Source organism: Palaemon carinicauda, chromosome 22, assembly GCF_036898095.1.
Source record: "Palaemon carinicauda isolate YSFRI2023 chromosome 22, ASM3689809v2, whole genome shotgun sequence".
NCBI classification, from domain to species: Eukaryota; Metazoa; Arthropoda; class Malacostraca; order Decapoda; family Palaemonidae; genus Palaemon; species Palaemon carinicauda.
In genome coordinates this window covers 11016428-11039370 of record NC_090746.1, presented here as the reverse complement: position 1 = coordinate 11039370, position 22943 = coordinate 11016428, and the positions used below count along the sequence as shown (strand labels likewise).

Below are 22943 nucleotides of genomic sequence, written 5' to 3'. Positions count from 1 at the left end.
GTCTTTCTTAAACTCTAGTGGTCTATGCTGCAGACAATGCAGTCTCAGCTTGTGGTGTTGATGCAGGAGTTTCAGGCAGAGAAGGTTAACACACCTCCTCCTGCGAGCGCTCCTCCACCTCTACGCAGTCCAGCCTGCCAGACGTATGATGTTGAGGTTCCTCAAGCTACCTCCATGCGTGAGCTGCCGCATTGGGAGTTGCCAGATACCAGCTCTGTGCAGCAACCTCCACTTTCCTTGAGGCAGGAGCCTCTTGCCACGCGGCAACCTCCTCAACACTTGAGGCAGGAGCCTTATGCTTTGTAGCAACCTCCTCTACCCTTGAGGTAGGAGCCTCATGCGTTGCGACTACCTCCTCCATCCTCGAGGCAACAACCTCTTGCGGTGCGACAACCTCCACCATCCTCGAGGCAGCAACCTCAACTCCACCTCTGCGCAGTCCACCCTGCCAGACGTATGATGTTGAGGTTCCTCAACCTACCTCCACGCGTGAGCTGCCGCATTGGGAGTTGCCAGATACCAACGCTATGCAGCAACCTCTTGCGTTGCGGCAACCTCCACCATCCTTGAGGCAGCAATCTCAACTCTTGCGGCAGCCACCTCCACTCTTGAGGCAAGAACCTCAACTCTTGAGGCAAGAGCCTCAACTCTTGAGGAACCTCATGCTATGAGGCAGCCGCCTCAACGCATGCAGCAACCGCATTCTTCACAGCATGAGCCTCTCTCTGCGCAGCTACCTCCTCAACCCTTGAGGCAGACGCAACTCTTGAGGCAGGAACCTCACAGGAGCCTCATGCTATGCGACATCCTCCTCTACCCATGAGGCAGCCTCATGCTATGCGGCATCCTCCTCAACCCATGAGGCAGGAGCCTCATGCTATGCGGCATCCTCCTCAACCCATGAGGCAGGAGTCTCATGCTATGAGGAGCCTCATGCTATGCGGCATCCTCCTCAAACCATGAGGCAGGAGCCTCATGCTATGCGGCAACCGCCTCAACCCATGAGGCAGGAGCCTCATACTATGCAGCATCCTCCTCAACGCATGCGGCATAAGCCTCTTCCCTTGCAGCTTGAGCCTCATCCCATGCAGCATGAGCCTCATACCATGCAGCATGAGCCTCATCCCATGCAGCATGAGCCTCATCCCATGCAGCATAAGCCGCACGCCATGCAACATGCTCTGCTTACCTTACAGCATGCTCTACATACAGCATGCTCTGCATACAGCATGCTCTGCATACCTTACCGCATGCTTCTCAGTCACACATCTTTGGTTGTTGCCAACTCACTAGACTGTCAAGCAGTTTCATAACGTTGCCTTCTAGTCTGCTGCTTTTGCACCAGTGAAACCCTCACTGAGAGAACTTAGCTTTTCTCGGATATGGTTCCTGTAGATGAGAAAGTGCTATTCTCCCTCCTTCTGATATTCCCTTGAGGACTCTGTCATTTGGAGAGGAGCCTTTAGCTGCGTAGCCTCCTATGGACTTTTATTTAAGCATAACATGCTTCCAGGGAAGGTATGGTTCCACTTCAGTCGCTAACCCCGTCTGTTACCACACCTGCTCCCATAGACCTTGAGCTGTGTTGCAAGACATGCAGTCCAAGCTTAGTCCTTGTTAGAGGATTTTTTGTTTACGGAGTCAGTGTGTCACTGGGAAGACGTTCAACAACCAGCAGAAGTGACTTGTTGTGACGCAGTGCGGCAACCTCAGCAACCCGATAAGGAGTTGTCTGTACGACCCAGACAGTCTAGACAGCTTCGGGTTGTCACTGTACTTCCTCGCTTCCCCATGGTTGACAGTTCACAGACTGTGCAGCAGTACCATGATCTTGTGTCCGGCTCCGTCAGACGACTAGCTTTTAAGAGCTCCCACAAGTCGTCGCTGTCTGGAGATTCTCAGATGGACTATGGATCTGACCAAGGAACTGGGCCTCCTGGTCAATTTTGAGGAGTCCCAGCTCGTCCCATCCCAGACCATTGTCTACCTGGGTATGGATCTTCAGAGTCGAGCTTTTCGGGCTTTTCCGTCGGCCCCAAAGATCTACTAAGCCCTAGTTTGCATCCAGAGCATGCTGAGAAGGAACCGATGCTCAGTCAGGTAGTGGATGAGTCTAACAGGGACACTTTCATCGCTGGCCCTGTTCATCGAGTTAGGGAGACCCCACCTCCGCCCCCTTCAGTATCATCTAGCGGCTCACTGGATAAAGGACATGACGCTAGAGACGATCTCAGTTCCTGTTTCCGAAGAGAGGAGGTCTACTCTCACGTGGTGAAAGAACAGCTTTCTTCTCAAGGAAGTCTACCTTTGGCTGTTCAGAAACCCGACCGCCGTCTCTTCTCTGACGCATCAGACACGGGCTGGGGTGCGACTTTGGACGGACAGGAATGCTCGGGAACATGGAATCAGGAGCTATGGACACTTCACATCTTTTGTAAGGAGCTGTTGGCGGTTCATCTGGCCTTGATAAACTTCAAGTCCCTCCAGCTTAACAAGGTGGTGGAGGTGGACTCTGACAACACCACAGCCTTGGCTTACATCTCCAAGCAGGGAGGGACTCATTCGTGGAAGTTGTTCTAGATCGCAAGGGACCTCCTCATCTGGTTAAAAGATCGAAAGCTCACGCTGGTAACGAGGTTCATTCAGGGCGATATGAATGTCATGGCAGATCGCCTTAGCCGGAAGGGTCAGGTCATCCCCACAGAGTGGACCCTTCACGAGAATGTTTGCAGCAGACTTTGGGCCCTGTGGGGTCAGCCAACCATAGATCTGTTCGCTACCTCGATAACCTAGAGGCTCCCGTTGTATTGTTCTCCGATTCCAGACCCAGCAGCAGTTCACGTGGATGCTTTTCTGCTGGATTGGTCCCATCTCGACCTGTATGCATTCCCGCCGTTCAAGATTGTCAACAGGGTACTTCAGAAGTTCGCCTCTCGCAAAGGGACACGGCTGACGTTGGTTGGCTCCGCTCTGGCCCGCGAGAGAATGGTTCGTAGAGGTACTGCAATGGCTGGTCGACATTCCCAGGACTCTTCCTCTAGGAGTGGACCTTCTACGTCTACCTCACGTAAAGAAGGTACATCCAAACCTCCACGCTCTTCGTCTGACTGCCTTCAGTCTTTCGAAAGACTCTCAAGAGCTAGGGGCTTTTCGAAGGAGGCAGCCAGAGCGATTGCCAGAGCAAGGAGGACATCCACTCTCAGAGTCTATCAGTCTAAAGGGGAAGTCTTCCGAAGCTGGTACAAGACCAATGCAGTTTCCTCATCCAGTACCACTGTAACCCAGATTGCTGACTTCCTGTTACATCTAAGGAACGTAAGATCCCTTTCAGCTCCTACGATTAAGGGTTACAGAAGTATGTTGGCAGCGGTTTTCCGCCACAGAGGCTTGGATCTTTCCACCAACAAAGATCTACAGGACCTCCTTAGGTCTTTTAAGACCTCAAAGGAACGTCGGTTGTCCACTCCAGGCTGGAATCTAGACGTGGTCCTAAGGTTCCTTATGTCATCAAGATTTGAACCTCTCCAATCAGCCTCTTTTAAGGACCTCACGTTGAAAACTCTTTTCCTCGTGTGCTTGACAACAGCTAAAAGAGTAAGTGAGATCCACGCCTTCAGCAGGAACATAGTTTTCACATCTGAAACGGCTACATGTTCCTTGCAGCTCGGTTTTTTGCTAAAACGAGCTTCCTTCATGTCCTTGGCCTAAGTCGTTCGAGATCCCAAGCCTGTCCAACTTGGTGGGGGACGAACTGGAGAGAGTACTTTGCCCAGTTAGAGCTCTTAGGTACTATCTAAAAAGGTCATAACCTTTACGAGGACAATCAGAAGCCTTATGGTGTGCTATCAAGAAGCCTTCTCTTCCAAGGTCTAAGAACTCAGTTTCTTACCTTTTCAGGCTCCTGATTAGGGAAGCACATTCTCATCTGAAGGAAGAAGACCTTGCTTTGCTGAAGGTAAGGACACATGAAGTGAGAGCTGTGGCTACTTCAGTGGCCCTCAAACAGAACCGTTCTCTGCAGAGTGTTATGGATGCAACCTATTGGAGAAGCAAGTCAGTGTTCGCATCATTCTATCTCAAAGATGTTCAGTCTCTTTACGAGAACTGCTACACCCTGGGACCATTCGTAGCAACGAATGCAGTAGTAGGCGGGGGCTCAGCCACTACATTCCCATAATCCCATAACCTTTTTAACCTTTCTCTTGAATACTTTTTATGGGTTGTACGGTCGGCTAAGAAGCCTTCCACATCCTTGTTGATTTGGCGGGTGGTCAATTCTTTCTTGAGAAGCGCCGAGGTTAAAGGTTGTGATGAGGTCCTTTAGTATGGGTTGCAGCCCTTTATACTTCAGCACCTAAGAGTCGTTCAGCATCCTAAGAGGACCGCTACGCTCAGTAAGGAAGACGTACTTAATAAAGGCAGAGTAATGGTTCAAGTCGTCTTCCTTACCAGGTACTTATTTATTTTATGTTATTTTTGAATAACTAATAAAATAAAATACGGGATACTTAGCTTCTTTGTTAACATATATGCTGGTCTCCACCCACCACCCTGGGTGTGAATCAGCTACATGATTATCGGGTAAGATTAATATTGAAAAATGTTATTTTCATTAGTAAAATAAATTTTTGAATATACTTACCCGATAATCATGATTTAATTGACCCACCCTTCCTCCCCATAGAGAACCAGTGGACCGAGGAAAAAATTGAGGTGGTGTTGACAAGAAGTACTGGAGTACCTGACCACAGATGGCGCTGTGGTGTTCACCCCCACCTGTATAGCGATCGCTGGCGTATCCCGACCGTAGATTTCTGTCGGCAACAGAGTTGACAGCTACATGATTATCGGGTAAGTATATTCAAAAATTTATTTTACTAATGAAAATAACATTTTTAAGAACTAGCTACCATTTAAAAGGGGAATTGCACAATCCCATCACACATTTATTCCGTAACTGAAATACAAACCACGCTATTTAATAGGGGTATTACTTTCAGCGTAGCTGAAATGACGAGCCATTAATTTTTAACGAGGGTTTACTACCCACACCGTTAGTTAGGGGGGGGGGGGGGGTAGGGAGGGTAGCTTGCTTAACCCCCCCCCCCCCACACACACACACACATGCTTGAGCTCACTTTGCTCTCGGCTCGGATGGTGGTCGAACGTGTCCGCTCTAATCCTCACCGTCATATTGGCAGCCATTAACACTTTTTGTTCTTTCTTTTTCTAGATACTGTGTACGTGAAGTTTGCCTCTGCGACCATGCGCACCTGCCCTGGTTTTCCCGACCGCCCCTGTGGAACATTCATGTCGGCGGTCGAGACCGATCCTCACGCCCTTTGTCCTTCTTGTAGGGGCCAACTGTGTGATAGTGTCAACAAGTGTAGTGAGTGTAGGGAGTGGTCTGCCTCCCAGTGGGAGAGGTTTTCGCGACGGTGGAAGAAGAAGTCCAAGCGGGATATTTCTCCTTCGAAGGTTGCTTCGAAGGAAGAAAAACCCAAGGCCTCTTCTTCCGTCGCCCAAACCTCCTCCAAAGTTCCTACTCGGTCGGTCTCTTTTGAGAGACCGTCGAGTAGTAGCGTAGACCGAATTATTTCTGTCCAACCTCGGGTCTCGAGAGATGACGTTGCTTCCCCTAGCGAAGCAGCTCCACCTCTCCCCCTGGGGGAGGCCGTGTCACTAACTTCCCTCTTTCAGCTTCGGTCCTCCTTGGGGCTCACGGGTTCGCCCTCCAAGGAGGTTTTGCTTGATTATATCTGCCTGGGTGCTGCTGTCAAGCAATCGTCGTCACCGTCAGAGGTGGATCCCCTGACTCTTGTCGACGTTGTTGTGTCAGAGGTGTCCCATGTGGCGTCACCCTTCTCCTCTGCCACTCCAGACTCCACGGTAGCTGACGGCTTAGTTTCCCCCGTTCCTGACCATCCTCCGAGGGGGAAACTAAGTTCACCTTCAGTCTCTCCTGTTAGTGTTTCTCTCCCTCTGGGGGGTTCACTTACAGAGACTCCTCTTCGGAGGACTGCTGACGGTCAGCTTGCTGATGCAACGGTCCCCAGAGGGCGCATCCATCGGAAGGCTCGCCTTCCTCTTTGCCATATAGGCCTTTGGTTCAACGTCATCTATGCAGTCCCCCGCAGAGGAGCCTCTAGACCGATCTTCCATCACTGCACCTGCATCGGTCCTGGACCTCTCTGCAGATCGTTCGTGATCTCCTTCGGTGGAAGGTCGTCCTTTTAAAGGACACGTCGACCTTCCACCCGACAGACCTGCCGACCTGCCATCGCCGTTCCTGCATGGGCCTAACAAGGTTCCATCTGAACGCGCTATTGCGCGCCAACAGACCACGCGCCATTCGCCCACGCAACCTGACCACCGCTCATTAGTAGCTAATCAAGCCCCATCACTACAGCACGCCACTCATCTTGCTCTCCCTAACACAGGGCAACAACCTAAAGCGCTTACGCGTCAACATGCGCCTACGTGCCCACAGGAGCAGAGATCAACCAAGCGCCATGCACACCCACATGCGCACACGCGCCAACGATCTCCTGCGCGCCAGGGCTCTCCTGCACCGATGCGCCCTGCGTCCACGCACTCTGCGTTCCGCGGCCTGCCCATACGCGCCAATGATCTCCTACGCGCCAGCGTTCACCTGCGCGCCAACGTTCTCCTGCGTGCCATCGTTCTCCTGTGTGCCATCGTTCTCCTGCGTGCTAGCGCTCTCCCACGCGCCAACATGCACGATCTCCTGAGCGCCATATTGCGCGCCAGCCTATGCGCCAGGTAAAACCTGTGCGCCAATTTTCTCCTGCTTGCAAGTTTATTGATGAGACGACAGCCATGCTGCCCTCACCCGTGCACCATCCCTTACCAACGCGCCAGCGCTCACCTGCGTGCCAGCCTTATCCTGCGTGCATTCACAAGGATACGCGCGCGCCATCCATCTACGGATGCGCTCCAACATTCTCCCGCGTGCCCATCATGAGCTACTGTGCCCCGTCGTGCTAGGGGACATTCTCCTGCGCGCGCACCCTAAGTCTTTGGCAGACGCGCGCGAACACACTCCCGCTTGCACATCGTGATTCTCCTGCACGCCTGCGCACACGTGAATATTCTCCCGCGCGCACGGCATCAGTGTCCCGCGCGCGAGCTTGCACATCACAAGGAACAACGTCCAGCAAGGTCGCCATCGCCTCATTCCCCTCCCCGCAAGCGCATACCACCGCGCATTGTGGGAGAAGGGAAACATGCAGAGGGGTTCAGGATCCCAAAGCTACCGAAGGCAAACTCACCTATTCCAGTGACTCCTCACAGGGATCCTTCAATCCCTTTCCCTTTGGGGAGTATGTCTGACACTGCATCTGTCAGCCAACAGCCCTGATCAGAGCTGTAACTCAGGCTTTCAAGCCTGTCCTCTTTGATCTAGGACACGGAACCATGGTTTCCTCTACCCCGTTGAAGAGGAAAAGAGGAGTTCTGGACGCAGTCACTTCCCCGAGGGCGGAACTGACTCCATGCAGACCTTCAAGGCAAGTTCCTCCTATTCCTTGGACTGACTCTCCTTCCCTTTCAGACGAAGATCTCCCGTCACCAAGGGAATCACGTGAAGAGAGATTTTCCCCCATCGCGCCAATGAAGGAAACCTCTCTTCATGCCGAGAGTTCCACACAGTCCAGGAATAGAAGGGACGTGCCACCCTCATCAATGTAGGAGTCTTACATCCTTCCCTGGAAGGAATTCAAAGACTCCAAAACATTGCCTAAGTCCTCCACTAGGGCTAGGAGAGCCAGCCAGCCACTCAGGGAATGTCCTCGATTCTCCCCAAGAAGAGCCTTTGGGTATAGAAGGAGACTTCGCTGCAAGTCCTACAACAGGAGGAGACCAGCAGGAGTCAGAACACGCTTTTTGGCAGGTTCTAACTCTAATGAGGGTTCTCAACGGGTTTTCCGACCCAGAGATCCACCCTCGATAGGGCAAAGACACGGTCCTAGACCACGTCTTTGGTACTTAAAAACCGTCCAAGACCAGTGCAGCCTTGCCCTGGTCTCAAGGGGTAAAGAGTACCAGGGGCAAGATTGCCCAGCAGCTCTCTGAGATGTCCTCCTCCAACCGTTCCGGTACCACCAACAAGCTCCTCCCACCTCCTCGCATACAGCAAAGGAGGTACTTTGAGATCCTGGAGGAGCCCAGTTTAGCTCTTCCACTTCACCACTTGCTGGAAGAGCTAACCAGGGGAGTCCCTCTTTAGAGACTCCAACCGGCAGGTCTCGTTCTCGGCAGCCGAGCTCCTCAACCAGGAGGTCGTGAAGTGTGCTATGCAAGCTACTTCGTGGCTTGATATTTGGTTGGGGACCTTAAGTATCCTGATACATTCTGAGGATTTCACCAAAGAACGTACCAGGAAAGCTATGGAAACCTTCCTCCTCTCAGGTACTTGCTCGATCGAGTTTCTGGCCCACCAAGTCTCGAACTTGTGGGCAAATACCATCCTGAAATGTCAGAATGCAGTAGCTGAGAGATTCCAACAGAAGGTCCCTAGCACCGAGATCAATAGGCTCAGATATTCCTCCATAGAGGGGTCTGTTCTGTTCAAGCCTAAGGATGTGAAATGTGCTGCTGAGAGGTGGAGGAAGTCACATCAAGACTCCCTCCTCCATAGGGCTTTAACATCTAAGCCCTATAAGCCTCCAGCACCACAGCAGTCCCTTCCAACCAAGACCACTACGACGACAACTGCAGCGAAGACAATGGTGTCTAAGTTGTTTCCTGTCAGACAGGAAGGGCAAAAAGTTCTCCAGGGGAGGCAAAAATCCTAGAGGGAGCAGCCGAGGCTGCAAACGCTAGGATAGGCAGTCCCCCTGCATTTCCACGAGTGGGGGGATGCCTACAAAGTTGCGCAAACAGGTGGAAGCAACTCGGGGCCGATTCCTGGACAATCTCCGTGATCAGTCTAGGATATCGCTTAGCATTCATAACATCTCTACCTCCCCTGGCTACGAATCCAGTGTCATTGAACTCCCTTGCCATGGGATTGGCAAGGGGGCAAGCCCTTCGAGCAGAAGTCCAGACCCTGTAGAAGAAGGGCGCTCTCCAAGAGGTCCTCGATGGATCCCCAGGCTTCTTCAGTCGACTCTTTCTTGTAAAGAAGGTGTCTGGAGGCTGGAGACCAGTCATCGACCTCTCAGCTCTGAAAAAGTTTGTCAACCAAACTCCATACAGCATGGAGACGGTAGACACGGTCAGACTAGCAGTAAGGCCGCAAGACTTCATGGATCTAAAGGACGCGTTCTTCCAGATCCCAGTCCATCCGTCTTCAAGGAAGTACTTAAGATTCAGCCTAGACAACAGAAAATACCAGTTCAAGGTGCTGTTCTTTGGTCTTTCCACAGCACCACAAGTCTTCACCAGAGTGTTCACCCTAGTATCATCTTGAGCACACAGGATTGGCATCCGTCTCCTCCGTTATCTGGACGACTGGCTAATCCTAGCAGACTCGGTGTCAACCCTTCTTCAACACCGAGACAAACTTCTGAGACTTTGCCAAGATCTGGTGATCATGGTAAATCTCGAGAAGTCCTCCCTGCTTCCCACTCGAAGACTGGTATACTTGGGTATGATTATAGACACCACTCTCTACAAAGCCTTCCCATCAGACGACAGGATAGCAAGGCTGAGGAAGGTCGCAAGACCTTTTCTCAGACGAGAAGAACTTCGAGTCCAATCGTGGCTACGTCTCCTCGGTCACCTTTCATCGCTGGCCCGTCTAGTTCCCAATGGTCGCCTCAGGATGAGATCCCTTCAGTGGCGACTCGAAGTCCCGGTGGAATCAAGCTTACGAGTCCCCGTACATCCATATCCCCATGGGACCTGCGGAACTGACAGACCTCCATTTGTGGGTGGCAGACGAGAATCTACGAAAGGGAGTGGATCTTCTCATCCTTCCCCCGGATTTGATGCTGTTTTCAGACGCTTCAAAAAAGGGTGGGGGCCCACGTGCTGCACCACACGACCTCAGGCCTCTGGTCAGAATCAGAAAAGTACCTCCACATAAATCTCCTAGAGATGAAGGCCATCTTTCTAGCCCTTCAACAGTTCCAACAGTACCTGGAAAGTCACTCTGTGGTGGTGATGAGCGACAACACCACGTAGTGGCTTACATCTACAAGCAAGGAGGTACTTTTTCACAGCAACTATCCCATCTAGCAGTAGAGATACTGAGATGGGCCGAAATCCACTCGATACCACTATCGGCACGCTTCATTCCGGGCAAAAGGAATGTGCTCGCCGACAACCTGAGCAGAGCATCTCAGATAGTGAGTACCGAGTGGTCTTTGGATCATTTAGTAGCCAACAAAGTCCTCACTTTGTGGGGTTCTCCGACTGTAGACCTCTTCGCAACGGCCCTGAACTTCAGGCTCCCGCTGTACTGTTCCCCAGTCCCAGACCCCAAGGCTCTCTGGCAAGATGCTTTCCAACAACGGTGGGACAACATCGACGTTTACGCCTTTCCCCTGTTCTGTCTGATGAGGAGGGTACTCAACAAGACCAGAACATCGGTCAATCTTTCAATGACCCTCATAGCTCCGCTATGGCATCACGCAGAATGGTTCCCGGACCTTCTGCAACTCCTAACAGAGCCTCCAAGAGAACTCCCTCCACGACACAATCTACTCAAACAACCACACGCTGACATCTTCCACAAAGCCGTAGTTTCACTACAACTTCACGCCTGGAGACTATCTAGCATCTCTCTGAGAGAGGATTTTCGCAACAAGTTGCGATCAGGATGTCTGGACATCTGCGGAAGTCATCAGCCGCAGTCTACCAGGCAAAGTGGAAAGTCTTCTGTGGTTGGTTTAGGGGAAGGGGTATCCACTCGATGCCACTATTCCAGCAATAGCAGAGTTCCTCGTGTATTTGCGTGAAGAAATGCGCCTATTAGTCTCGTCAGTGAAAGGCTATTGCTCAGCCTTAATACTCGCCTTCAGACTGAAAGGAATGGACATTTCTTCTTTGCTAGAACTTTCTCTGCTCTTACTTAGTTATGAACTTACCTGCCCCCAGTTGGAAGTGAGACCTCCCCCATGGAACGTGGTTTGAGTTCTCAGGTCTCTTAAGAGACCTCCCTATGAACCATTACGCCAGGCATCAGATCGCCACCTAACTTGGAAGATGGTGTTCCTGCTAGCTTTGGCCTCGGCCAAGCAAGTCAGCGAACTTAATGGTCTCTCGTATGACATCGCCCATTCAAGGGGATGGGGAGAGGTAACGTTCAGCTTCGTCTCTGAGTTTATTGCTAAGACTCAGAACCAGCGAGTAGCGAATCCTCGGTTCAACTCCTTCCGGATTTCTAGTCTCCGTATTGTAACAGATGACCCAGATCATCTCTTACTATGCCCAGTAAGGAGCTTGAGGCTGTACCTCAAGAGAACAGCCACAGCCCGTCCTCGTGTGCCAGCACTATTCGTCAGCACAGGAAGGACTAAGAGCAGGGTCACCAAGAACACCATCTCTGCATGTATTCGCAGGGTCATTGACCTTGCACTGAATCCAGACCCTCCTCCGTCACGTCGCCCCAGAGCACATGATGTCAGGGGCATAGCTACGTCCCTGGCCTTCAAAAGAAATTTTTCGGTGACGCAGGTTCTTCAAGCTGGGGTCTGGAAACGACAGAACATGTTCACATCCCACTACCTGCAAGACGTGACCCACAGGAGACTCGATATATATTCTATCGGTCCTGTGGTGGCTGCTCAACAGCTGGTTTAAAACCAAAGCTCCTTATTGGACAAGTAGCAGAAGGTTGAGGGCATTGTTACCCAGTTTTAGTCTGCATGAATGAAAAGGTTTGACTGGCCCTTATTCTTTTCTTCATCATCCCCTCTCTTGGGGAGAGCAGCTTCCTGGGTTCTCTGCATAGCTGACCTCAAACCACTGCAGGTAAACCATGCTCCCTTGTGTTTCGAGTAATAAGATTAATACTGTTACGTCCCCATACCTTGACAAGGTGGTATTGGGAAAGTCCTAGTGTACAAGTTTCCGTCTAAAGAACATCGGAACAACTTTCTAGGACGAGTCACACTTCTTCAAACCTTCATACACAGCTTGCGTAGGCTGCAGACCTTGCGTAGCAAGGTTTTAGCGAGGTGTAGTGGCTCCTTATTTCTTGAGTGCTAACACACTCAGATAAGGAATCCCCGGGCAAAGTCCAAAAGCCAGACTGGCTGGGACGTCCACCCTTCCTAATGGGTGAGTCACCCCTATTAAATAGCTGGGTTTGTATTCCAGTTACGGAACAAATGACAAATTCGTAGATAATTTGTATTTTTCATAACTATACAAACCTTAGCTATTTAACCAAACTTGCCTGCCAGCCCTATCCCCCTTGAAGTCCTACCTCCAAGCAAAGTGAGCTCAATTACAAGTGTGTGAGGGGGGGTGGTAGCAAGCTACCCTCCCTACCCCCGCTAACTAGCGGTGTGGGTGGTAAACCCTAGTTAAAAATTAATGACTCGTCATTTCAGCTACGCCGAAAGTAATACCCCTATTAAATAGCTATGGTTTGTATAGTTAGGAAAAATACAAATTATCTACGAATTTGTCATATTTCAGGATCATACTGTAACTATGTACAAAGTATTATGTACAGGATAGTACAGTCTGGGAAGATCCAAATGCAAACAACGGTTAGAATTATGAAGAATATTTAATATGCACAAGGAACTAACTGAACGACAGGGACAGAGATCTATATCCAGATCAGGCATAAGATATTTAATAGACCAAGTATTTGTTCAACAAAGTAAGATGAGGGTCTGGAGCTGAAGACCAGGCTAGAGAATAACACTCAAAACAAGGTAAAATGAGAGAATTAAAACATTTTTTCATAATAGATTAGTCACCGAAAATCTTAAAAGACTTTCTCAATAAGCCAATTTTTTGTGCAATTGAAGAAGAAATAGACAGAATATGTTTCTGAAAAGTAAATTTGCAATCAAGAATTTCTCAAAAAATTTAAAGGAGATATATATACCGTAGTTAAGGAAACATTATCCATTCGGAGATCTGAATGTTCAGTAGCCACTGTCCTCAACCTACTTACAATCATACTTTGAATTTTGTCAGGGTTCAGCATCGTGCCCTATAATTTACACCATGCACTAATATTAGTCTGATCTCTATTAGATAACCCCAGACCTACATTTAGTCAATTAAATTGATGCTAAGAAATGATTAGCATCTGTATATGCAACAAGGTAGTTTTGTATGCCAAATTACATATGTGTATATGATATGCAAAGTAATGAGCCAAGAACAATATCCCAAGGAATGCCACATATCATATTCCTATACAGGTACTCACTGTGGTGCCCATCAACAACAACTCTTTGAAATCTATTACTTGAAAATTCAGTAATGATGCTAAGAAAAGACCCACCTACTCCCAACAGTTGGAGTTTAAAAACAAGGTCCTCATAATTAACGCATTCAAAGGCAGTACTAAAATTAGGGCCAATCATATGAACTTTCCGACCATAATCAAGGGTTTTCTGTACAGCATTGGAGATTGTAAGAAGAGCATCAAATGTTCCAAGGCCTTTTGCCAAAAGCAAAACTACAAAATAGGGAACAATTTATTACCTTCAGCATACCTATTTAGATGTTTTTCCAAAGAAAACTTATAAAACTTTAGATTATATGAGATTTATGGAAATAGGTGGTAATCAGCAGAGCTAGAGCTACCTCAAACACATTAACTTAATGGAGTAAAATTACCAATTCCCAACAAGCGCAATAAGAACCTCTTCTTGGTAACTTGTGGAAAACAACTTAATAGATAAGAAATCAGCAGTCTATAAAAAGAAATGAAAAAGTACCATTTGAGTCTACACCTCCAGAAACATCAAGGTCCTTCATGTGTGTTTTAGTTTCACGTTACCAAAAACTAAACTACTGTAGTTAGTTTAGCTTCGGAAAAATAAGAATGAGGTACTGTATATTAAATTTTTCATTACTCTGTTTAGTGTCTAACACATCAGCCAAAAGGGTTGCCTTTTCATATAGACAGTGAGTGACAGATACATTTGGTTTAACTAAAGGAAGAAGTGTAAAGTTTACACCAAAGAGTGTTCATTTAAGGGTAGCCTACCTCTTTTGTTCCTTAGTTGTACAAAAAGTGTTTCTTTTATAGTCAGATTGTATTCCTTTTCAGTTGAAGTATAAACTCTCTGCGCAACAGCTCTTAGCTGAGTGTAATTATTCCAAATCAAATCTGATCTGTTACTTTTCCAAAGATGCAAGAATCCTGCTTCTCCAAATAAGTGTGTCCACAATCTTCATCAAACCAGGGTTTTTCTTTCACTTGGTACTTTAACACAAGAAGGAATTCACCTATCAATTATATTGACCAGATTCTCATTCAAGAGAACAACAGACTTATCACTTTTATACAATTGTCACCAATTCAGATACAAAATATCACTCACAATGCCATTCCAGTCTTCTTGAGATTTTATATATATACAGTGATGCCTCAGGATACGAAATTAATCCGTTCAGGATGCGGTTTCGTATCCTGATATTTTCGTATCCTGAGTCGTGTTTTACATGTAAATAGCCTAATCCGTTCCAAGCCTTATAAAAAGTCACCCTTTCTTTCATAAACACGCTAAACTGTAGTAATAAACATGCAATGCAGCCATTTCTATCATTCAATAATTAACACAACCGTTAAAAACAGCCTAATCCATTCCAGAAACCACTATGAGATTATTCAATAATGTAGTTATAGCCAAGTTATCCCCCCCAAGCCCAAAGAAAACGGTCCGTTTTCTTTACTACTGTATAAAAGTTACGGTACTGTATGTACGTAAAGCATTTAGATCAGTGAAGGTGTATTGTTACCTGTACGTACACCTAAATTAATGATTGATACCTGTACACTCTGAAAAAAAGGTTACAGTTAATTAGTGTAACAAAAAAGTTGAAACTTACCTTTTGATTGAGACGATGTCCGATAGCGAAGTCGCGGCTGAGGAGGATGGCATAAGGCAGAAAACGTAACAAGTGACAGACTACGTACAGTAATTTACACACTTAACACATTAACACTTAAACTTTACGAAATAAAAAAATGGAAGAAATAATTAACACTTAACATTACGTATGGAAAACTATAAAATGAAAGAAAAAATTACTTTAACACTTAACGGTAACATAAAACTTAAAATTGAATTTTTTTTTTTTTGCTTTTTTATAACTTTACGTTTTTCTTATTTTCTAAATCTCTTCTACTTCTTCATCACTTTCTTTTTTCTGTTTCTTTTCTTTACTTTCACCTTCTAATTCTTCATCCCTTCCTCTTTTCTGTTTCTTTTCTTCACTTTCACCTTCGTCTTGGCCTACTAATACCGCTGGCCTCTTTAATAAGAAACTATCCATTGAAGCTTGTTTCTGCCTACTTTTCAACACATTTCTAAAATGCGTTAGGCAAACGTAATATAATACACTACGTAACAAGTGACAGACTACGTACAGTAATTTACACACTTAACACATTAACACTTAAACTTTACGAAATAGAAAAATGGAAGAAATAATTAACACTTAACATTACGTATGGAAAACTATAAAATGAAAGAAAAAATTACTTTAACACTTAATGGTAACATAAAACTTAAAATTGAATTTTTTTTTTGCTTTTTTATAACTTTACGTTTTTCTTATTTTCTAAATCTCTTCTACTTCTTCATCACTTTCTTTTTTCTGTTTCATTTCTTTACTTTCACCTTCTAATTCTTCATCCCTTCCTCTTTTCTGTTTCTTTTCTTCACTTTCACCTTCGTCTTGGCCTACTAATACTGCTGGCCTCTTTAATAAGAAACTATCCATTGAAGCTTGTTTCTGCCTACTTTTCAACACATTTCTAAAATGCGTTAGGCAAACGTAATATAATACACTACGTAACGTTATATACAGTCTATGTATAGTAAACACTAATACAGTACAGTGCACAGTAACGAATGTTTATTAACGATAACACGTGGCGTACGAATGTACTGTATATTAACACTAAGTCAAACAAGCGAAAGCACACAATGTCTGTTAACGATACCGCGGTCGGAACGAAAAGAGAGAGAGAGAGATGAACGCCCGTGCGTAGGCAAGCTGGGATAGTTGCCGACCAATAGGAAAGCAGGATCTTATGGCGTCAGCTAGTGTCTGAGTAGGGAGATAACCAATGGGTGAGCGGGAGGCTGTAAGTGAGTCTACCCAAGTTCAAAGTCAGGCGGCGCGCGCTTTTTAAAATTACTCTCGGCGAAGAGTTGGGATCTCGTAAGGTTTTCGTATCCTGAAATTTTATCCGTATCCTGGGGCATAAAAATCTTCGAATCACTTTTCGCATCCTGAATTTTTCGTAAGCAGAAACTTTCGTATCCAGAGGTATCACTGTATATCTTACATAAGTATGATCGGATGTTCCACCTATAGAACCAACCTTACTAGTTATAAAACCATGGGAGTCAGTGTATACTAGCAATTACCAGACATGTGAGTAGCTTCACTTATGATTTGTTCACAGCCTGATTCAGTCAAAGTCCAGATTTCAATCTTGTTGCAAATCCTTTTCTGTTGAAGAGATTGATGTAAATCTAGTTTCATAGTTTATTATATGACTAATCTGTTTAGTGTTGTTACTGATCTTAATATATTTTGCAATATTTCGTTATTTGATATTTATAGTTTGTTCATGATTTCTCTGTTTCTTTTCTGTACTGGGCTGCTTTCCTGTTGGAGATCCTGCACTTGTAAAATTTAGCTTTATCAATTATGGTAGTAGCTGGGCTAGTAATAATGATAATAATAATGGCAATACAGTATAGTAGATATTATTTCCTTTGAGTCACCCTTTTGATAGAGATTTAATGTCTGCCCAGTTCCCTTTAAAAATTCAGGCAAAAATAATTTAGAATATAGTTAATACAGTCGTCTATAATCCCCTTGTATTTTTTCTATTATTACTTAAGTAGGCATTCGGCCCTCAATATTTGCAGTTTCTGTCTTCCTGTGTATGATCATTCGCCATACAGAGACCCGTATATCCTATTGAATAATGAATCGCTTATTCGCGGTGTCATGATAAGTACTCTTAGGCACGGCGATTTCAAACTGACCACACTCCTTTGCACCTGGCATGCTTCATGCCGTTTCCCTCTCCACACAACACAACACCCCATCTCTCGCTGACTTGGTCTCAGTCTCGCTTCATCTCTCCTCGCGTGTTCATCTACCACTTGAGTCTTTTTTGTTTAAAATTATATTGTGATGTAAAAATGAGATGTAAAAACCTGTACGTATAGAATGTGCTTATAGTGATTTTAGTATAAAATGTGAGGCGTACATTATGCTATCCCACGTGCTAAACATTCGTCGGCTCAAGAGCTGCATCATGCTTCAGACTTACTACGTAGAACTTTGTATGTAAACAGCTAGTGGTGTTGTACTGATACTTTTTTTAATTTTTATTGTTAGTGTATTCATTGAGTATTAGTGTTATTATGCAACTGCTGTATAGTACTGTATACAAAATATTGTACTTTACAATAGTATTGTACAGTAGATATAAACTACATGTACAGCGAGTTTGAATGGTTTGAGTCAACCTGCTTACGTGCTGCGATTAGTGCAAGAGCCCATGTCTTGCACACTTTGTGTAATTGCCGCTCTAATACCTAACTGACTACCTAGAGTAAACCTGCTGAAAAGAGCAATCACTTACAACTGACATGTTGATTATGCAAAATCCTGGAAAAGTGCAGTGTGGGTTTCGAGGAATGCAGTTTGCAATGGCTGCACTTGACCATCCAGAATCATCTGTTTGTGAGTCATTTGCTTCGAACAAACATCATGTAACAGTATTCTCTGATATTGAAAAAAACGTGATACCACACGTAGGGATGGTATCTTTAAAACTCTCCATGAGTTTGGTCTGAGAGTTGAGTTAACTTTATTTATTCAAGTCATTTTAAAAAGACGATTCTTTCATGTTAGAGTAGGTAATATTCTGCCTGAAAGAAAATGCCAGGAAGAGGAAGTCCCACAGGCTAGCGTTCTTAGCGTTACTTTGTTTGCGCTAGCAATCAATGGGGTTTCTTCTGTGATTCCAAATGACGTTCTCCACTCACTCTTTGTGGATGACCTTTCTGTTTCATTTGGAGGAGCAAGAATGGTAACATATGAAAGAAAGCTTCAACTCATGATCGATCGAATTATGAGATTGTTATTATTATTCTTATTATTATTACTAGCTAAGCTACAACCCTAGTTGAAAAAGCAAGATGCTATGAGCACAAGGGCTCCAACAGGGAAAAATAGCCCAGTGAGGAAAGGAAATAAGGAAATAAATAAATGATATAAGAAGTAATGAAAAATTAGAATAAAATATTTTAATAACATTAACAACATTAAAACATATTTTGTATAAAAACTATGAATTGACTTATGTAAGCCTGTTCAACCTAAAAACATTTGCTGTGAGTTTGAACTTTTGAAGTTCTACTGATTCAACTACATCATTAGGAAGATCATTCCACAACTTGGTCACAGCTGGAATAAAACTTCTAGAGTACTTGTAGTATTGAACCTCATGATATAGAAGGCCTGACTATTAGAATTAATTACATACCTATTATTACGAACTGTCGGGAAGATCTAAATGTAAAGGATGGTCAGAATTATAAAAAATCTTATGTAACATGCATAATGAACTAATTGAATGACAGTACCAGAGATTAATATCTAGATCAGGAAATAAGAAATTTAATAGACCGTAAGTTCCTGTCCAACAAAATAGGATGAGAATGAGCAGCCAAAGACCAGACAGGAGAACAATACTCAAAACAAGGTAAAATGAAAGAATTAAAACACTTCTTCAGAATAGATTGATCACCAAATATATTGACTTTCTCAATAACCCAATTTTTTATGCAATTGAAGACACAAACGTAATGTGTTTCTATAAAGTAAATTTGGTGTCGAGAATCACACCTAAGATTTTAAAAGTCATACAAAGTTAAAGAAACATTATCAATGCTGAGATCCAGTTGTTGAGGAGCCACTGTCCTTGACCTACTTACAATCATACTTCAAGTTTTGTTAGGATTCAACTTCATACCCCATAATTTGCACCATGCTCTAATTTTAGCTAGATCTCTATTAAGGAATTTAGCAACCCCAGATCTACATTCAGGAGATGGAATTGATGCAAAGAGAGTAGCATCATCTGCATATGCAACAAGCTTGTTTTCTAGACCAAACCATATGACATGTGTATATAGTATGAAAAGTAATGGGCCAAGAACACTACCCTGAGGAACACCAGGTATCACATTTCTATACTCACTGTGGTGCCCATCAACAACAACTCTTTGCGATCTATTACTTAAAAATTCAATAATGATGCTAAGAAATGACCCATCCACTCCTAACTGTTTGAGTTTGAAAACCAGGGCATCATGATTAAGACGGTCAAAGGCAGCACTAAAATCAAGTCCAATCATACGAACTTATTGCCCACAATCATGGGCTTTCTGTACAGCATTGGAGATTGTATGAAGGGCATCACATGCTCCAAGGCATTTACAAAAACAAAATTGCAAACTAGGGAACAGATGATTACCTTCAGCAAACCTATTTAGGCATTTTGCCAAAAGACGTTCAAAACCTTTAGATAATATGGGAGTTATGGAAATTGGGCCGTAATCAGTTGGACTTGAGCTACCACAAACACATTTACATAGTGGAGTAACATTACCAATTCTCCAACAAGTGCTAAATGCTCATCTTCTTGCTAACTTGCACAAAATAACAGGTAACTTTAGAGCTAAGAAATCTGCACTTTATAAAAAAACAAAGGAAAAATACCATTTGGGTCTAGACCTCCATAAGCATTAAAAATGGGCAGATTTAAATGGCTTCAAGTTTTCTGCAAGTGAAACAATTGTCATTCATTTTTGTCGCATTTTTGGTGTACACCCATATCCAGATATATACAATATATATAAAATCCATCACATTTTCTGCAAAAGAAACGCTATTTCTAGGTCTAAACATTGACAGAAAGTTATGTTGGGTCCTGTATCTCAAAAAGCTAAAATTTAAATGTTTAGAGATTTTAAATATTTTTAAGTGTTAGCCCTTACATCCTGGGGAGCACATCGTCAGACTCTCCTAAGATTGTATAAAACCCTTAGTTTTTATCAAAACTTTTATATGGGTGTGAAATGTATTCTTCAGCTTCTGCTGTCAAGTTGAAGATTGTAGATTCTATTCACCAAACTGGTACTGGATTAACTACATGTACATTTAGATTATCCCCCATCCCTAGTCTTTTAGTTGATGCAGGTGAGTGGCTTCTGGACTTATATATCAAGTCTACTATGATTAGGTAATGGCATAGGTTACAGATGCTTCCTAATTCACTGTCATTTGAAGCTGCCAATGAAGATAATTTCCTTTCTTATTATGAGGTTTTCTCTACATTCCCAAAGCCTTGTGGATTCAGAGTGAAACAACTGCTAAATAGCCTGAATCTTTTATGGAGCTGGGTGCTACCTTGAAGATTATCGGTCACCCCTCCCTGGAAACTTCTAGAGATATCCCTCTGTAGATATTTTACTGCTTTCAAAGGCAACATGATGGAGGAGGAAATGCAGTCTACCCTTTTAGAACATGCAGAACAACACAGGGATAGTAGATTTATATTTACGGAGGGCTCTAAATGCAGTGCTGGCGTTGAACATGGTGTGTACAATCCTTGATTTAATTGTAAACGTGCACTCCCTTTAACGACTATCTTTACAGCAGAGCTGTATGGCATTGTAACTGCTATTGATGAAATTGCAGTAAGGAAAGAGGGTAATTTTACCATTTTTAGTGTTGCAGGCACTAACAGTTTTTAATTCAACTAAGCCCTTTAGTTTTGAAACCTTTTTAGAAATACTGTAATGGAAATGGATAAAAGAAATTTATTTAATTTATGGAATTGGAATTTTTTGTATTCAATATATATTTGTTGAAGGAAAATTACAGAATATGTAATTATTTACAAGAAATTTTAAATATATATATATATATATATACAACAAAATAATCATATGCAATGCATAGCCCATACATTTCAAGATACCTAACATTACCTTTTATGACATAGACAATAACTTGTATATTATTGTATCATGTTGAAAATTAGGAGTCTTGGATACAGTATATTTCTTTTTTATCGAAAAAAAAAAAATTGCCTTAATGTAAGAGGTATCTTATCCACAAAGGAAAGTTGTTACAGGTACAGTAAAAATTTACGATCTAGGATATTTTTTAAGTAAATGAATGTCAGTGATATGAATTATCATGGGATTTTTCAATAGAAAAATGTGAATGAAAGATTGATATATGGAATATGAGATGATTTTAAAGCTAATGGAGACTGTGAAAAAGAAAATCTTTGATAATTGTTCAATTGTGTGACCTGCTTTATTGAAGAAACATAAGATGCACAAGTAAATTTTCTTCACACTTTTGGAAAGAGATGATTGTGTAGTCTTTCCTTTTAGTACGGAAGTGTTATCTCATGAATGTGAGAAGCATTGCTTTTGTGTTCTCTCAATAAGATATATCTTTTCTTTTCAGTTTAATGAAACTGGATCTTTTTGTCATAAATGCTCTTGTTCAGACAAGAGCATAAAATACTATCAGAATTGTCCCAATTATGAGAATTGCAGTTATTGGATAAAAAGGGTTTTGCTGTAGAAAAATTAATAATTGATAAATAGCTGCAGGTGGACAAAGCAAATGCCCTTGTTAGCAATGAGTTCTGAATTACGGCCAATTTGGTTATGTTCATGTAAGATTGATTTTTTTCATACAAGCAACAAAAGCAGTATCGAAATACTGCTTTTGTTCCTTATAGGAAGAAAGGCACCCAAAATAAGGCCTCTGTTCCATTTTCTTTAATAGCATTGTACTTTAAGTTGGGGAAATTTATTAGTAGCCTTTAATTATTTTCTACTTAATTTTGAAAAGGTTTTCTTACTGCATTTCAAAATGCCATCATATTTATAGAGAATTTTCAACTGTTTGTAAATTTTCGTGTTTTCTTTTTACTTTTATATACAATTTTTTAAACTAACATGAAGCACTGGATATTACTTTGCCTGGCATTGTTTTGAAAGCTAGGAATGGCATTACTTCATTATTAAGGAGATTAATATTTGAAAGGCTGACCATGATGAAAAAAACTTTTTAGACCACAGTCATATTTGTGGCTTGTCTTAGACTTCCCTGAATTATTTTTTCTTCGGAGAGACGAAAAGTAAAGAGAGGGAAAGGAAAAGAAGTATGGGGGAAATGAAAGGGAATGGAAAAGAAGTATGGGGAAATGAAAGGGAAAGGAAAAGAAGTATGGGGAAATGAAAGGGAAAGCGAGAAATTAAAAGCCAGAAACCAATGCAGCTGGTGGCTTTTGGGACCCTGTAAAGAAACTTTTGGTATACTGTACTGCAAGTGGTAACCACTACATTAAAACTAATATCTAAGAGGAAAGGGAAGTTCATTCCTCTTTATGTAACATTTAACAATATATAGATGGCATATTTTAACAATAAAGAGAATTGAGTATAAATTCAGATATATACAGGATACTCAGTCTTTTTGTACATTGTATACCTAAATATTAGGTATACTGGGAATTACATGGTATTGATTAGTTACACAATAATACCAGACAGTTCATCAATAGAAATTGTACTTTGCAAAGTGGTGTTTGATTGGGAGTTTACAGGGGTAGGGTTTGGTTTGGGGGTATCATAGTTGCTGACGGGAAGTTCTGGAATTGGGCGAGGGACGTCATATTTTTCCATGGGATCCGATTGCTTTTGAGTATCCTC

At 43.6% G+C, this 22943-nt stretch overlaps 2 protein-coding genes across 2 annotated transcripts in view; one reads left to right on the top strand and one right to left on the bottom strand.

Annotated features, from left to right (window-relative positions):
• lsn (vacuolar-sorting protein SNF8) overlaps window positions 1-22943 on the top strand; it is a 181521-nt gene that overhangs the window by 102429 nt on the left and 56149 nt on the right. The window lies entirely within an intron of this gene.
• LOC137616318 (uncharacterized) overlaps window positions 21144-22943 on the bottom strand; it is a 21730-nt gene continuing 19930 nt past the window's right edge. The window contains exon 8 of the mRNA XM_068345968.1: window positions 21144-22943. This exon is cut by the window's right edge and continues 929 nt beyond it. Within this exon, the coding sequence (XP_068202069.1) occupies window positions 22764-22943 (180 nt within the window). The 3' untranslated portion in view covers window positions 21144-22763.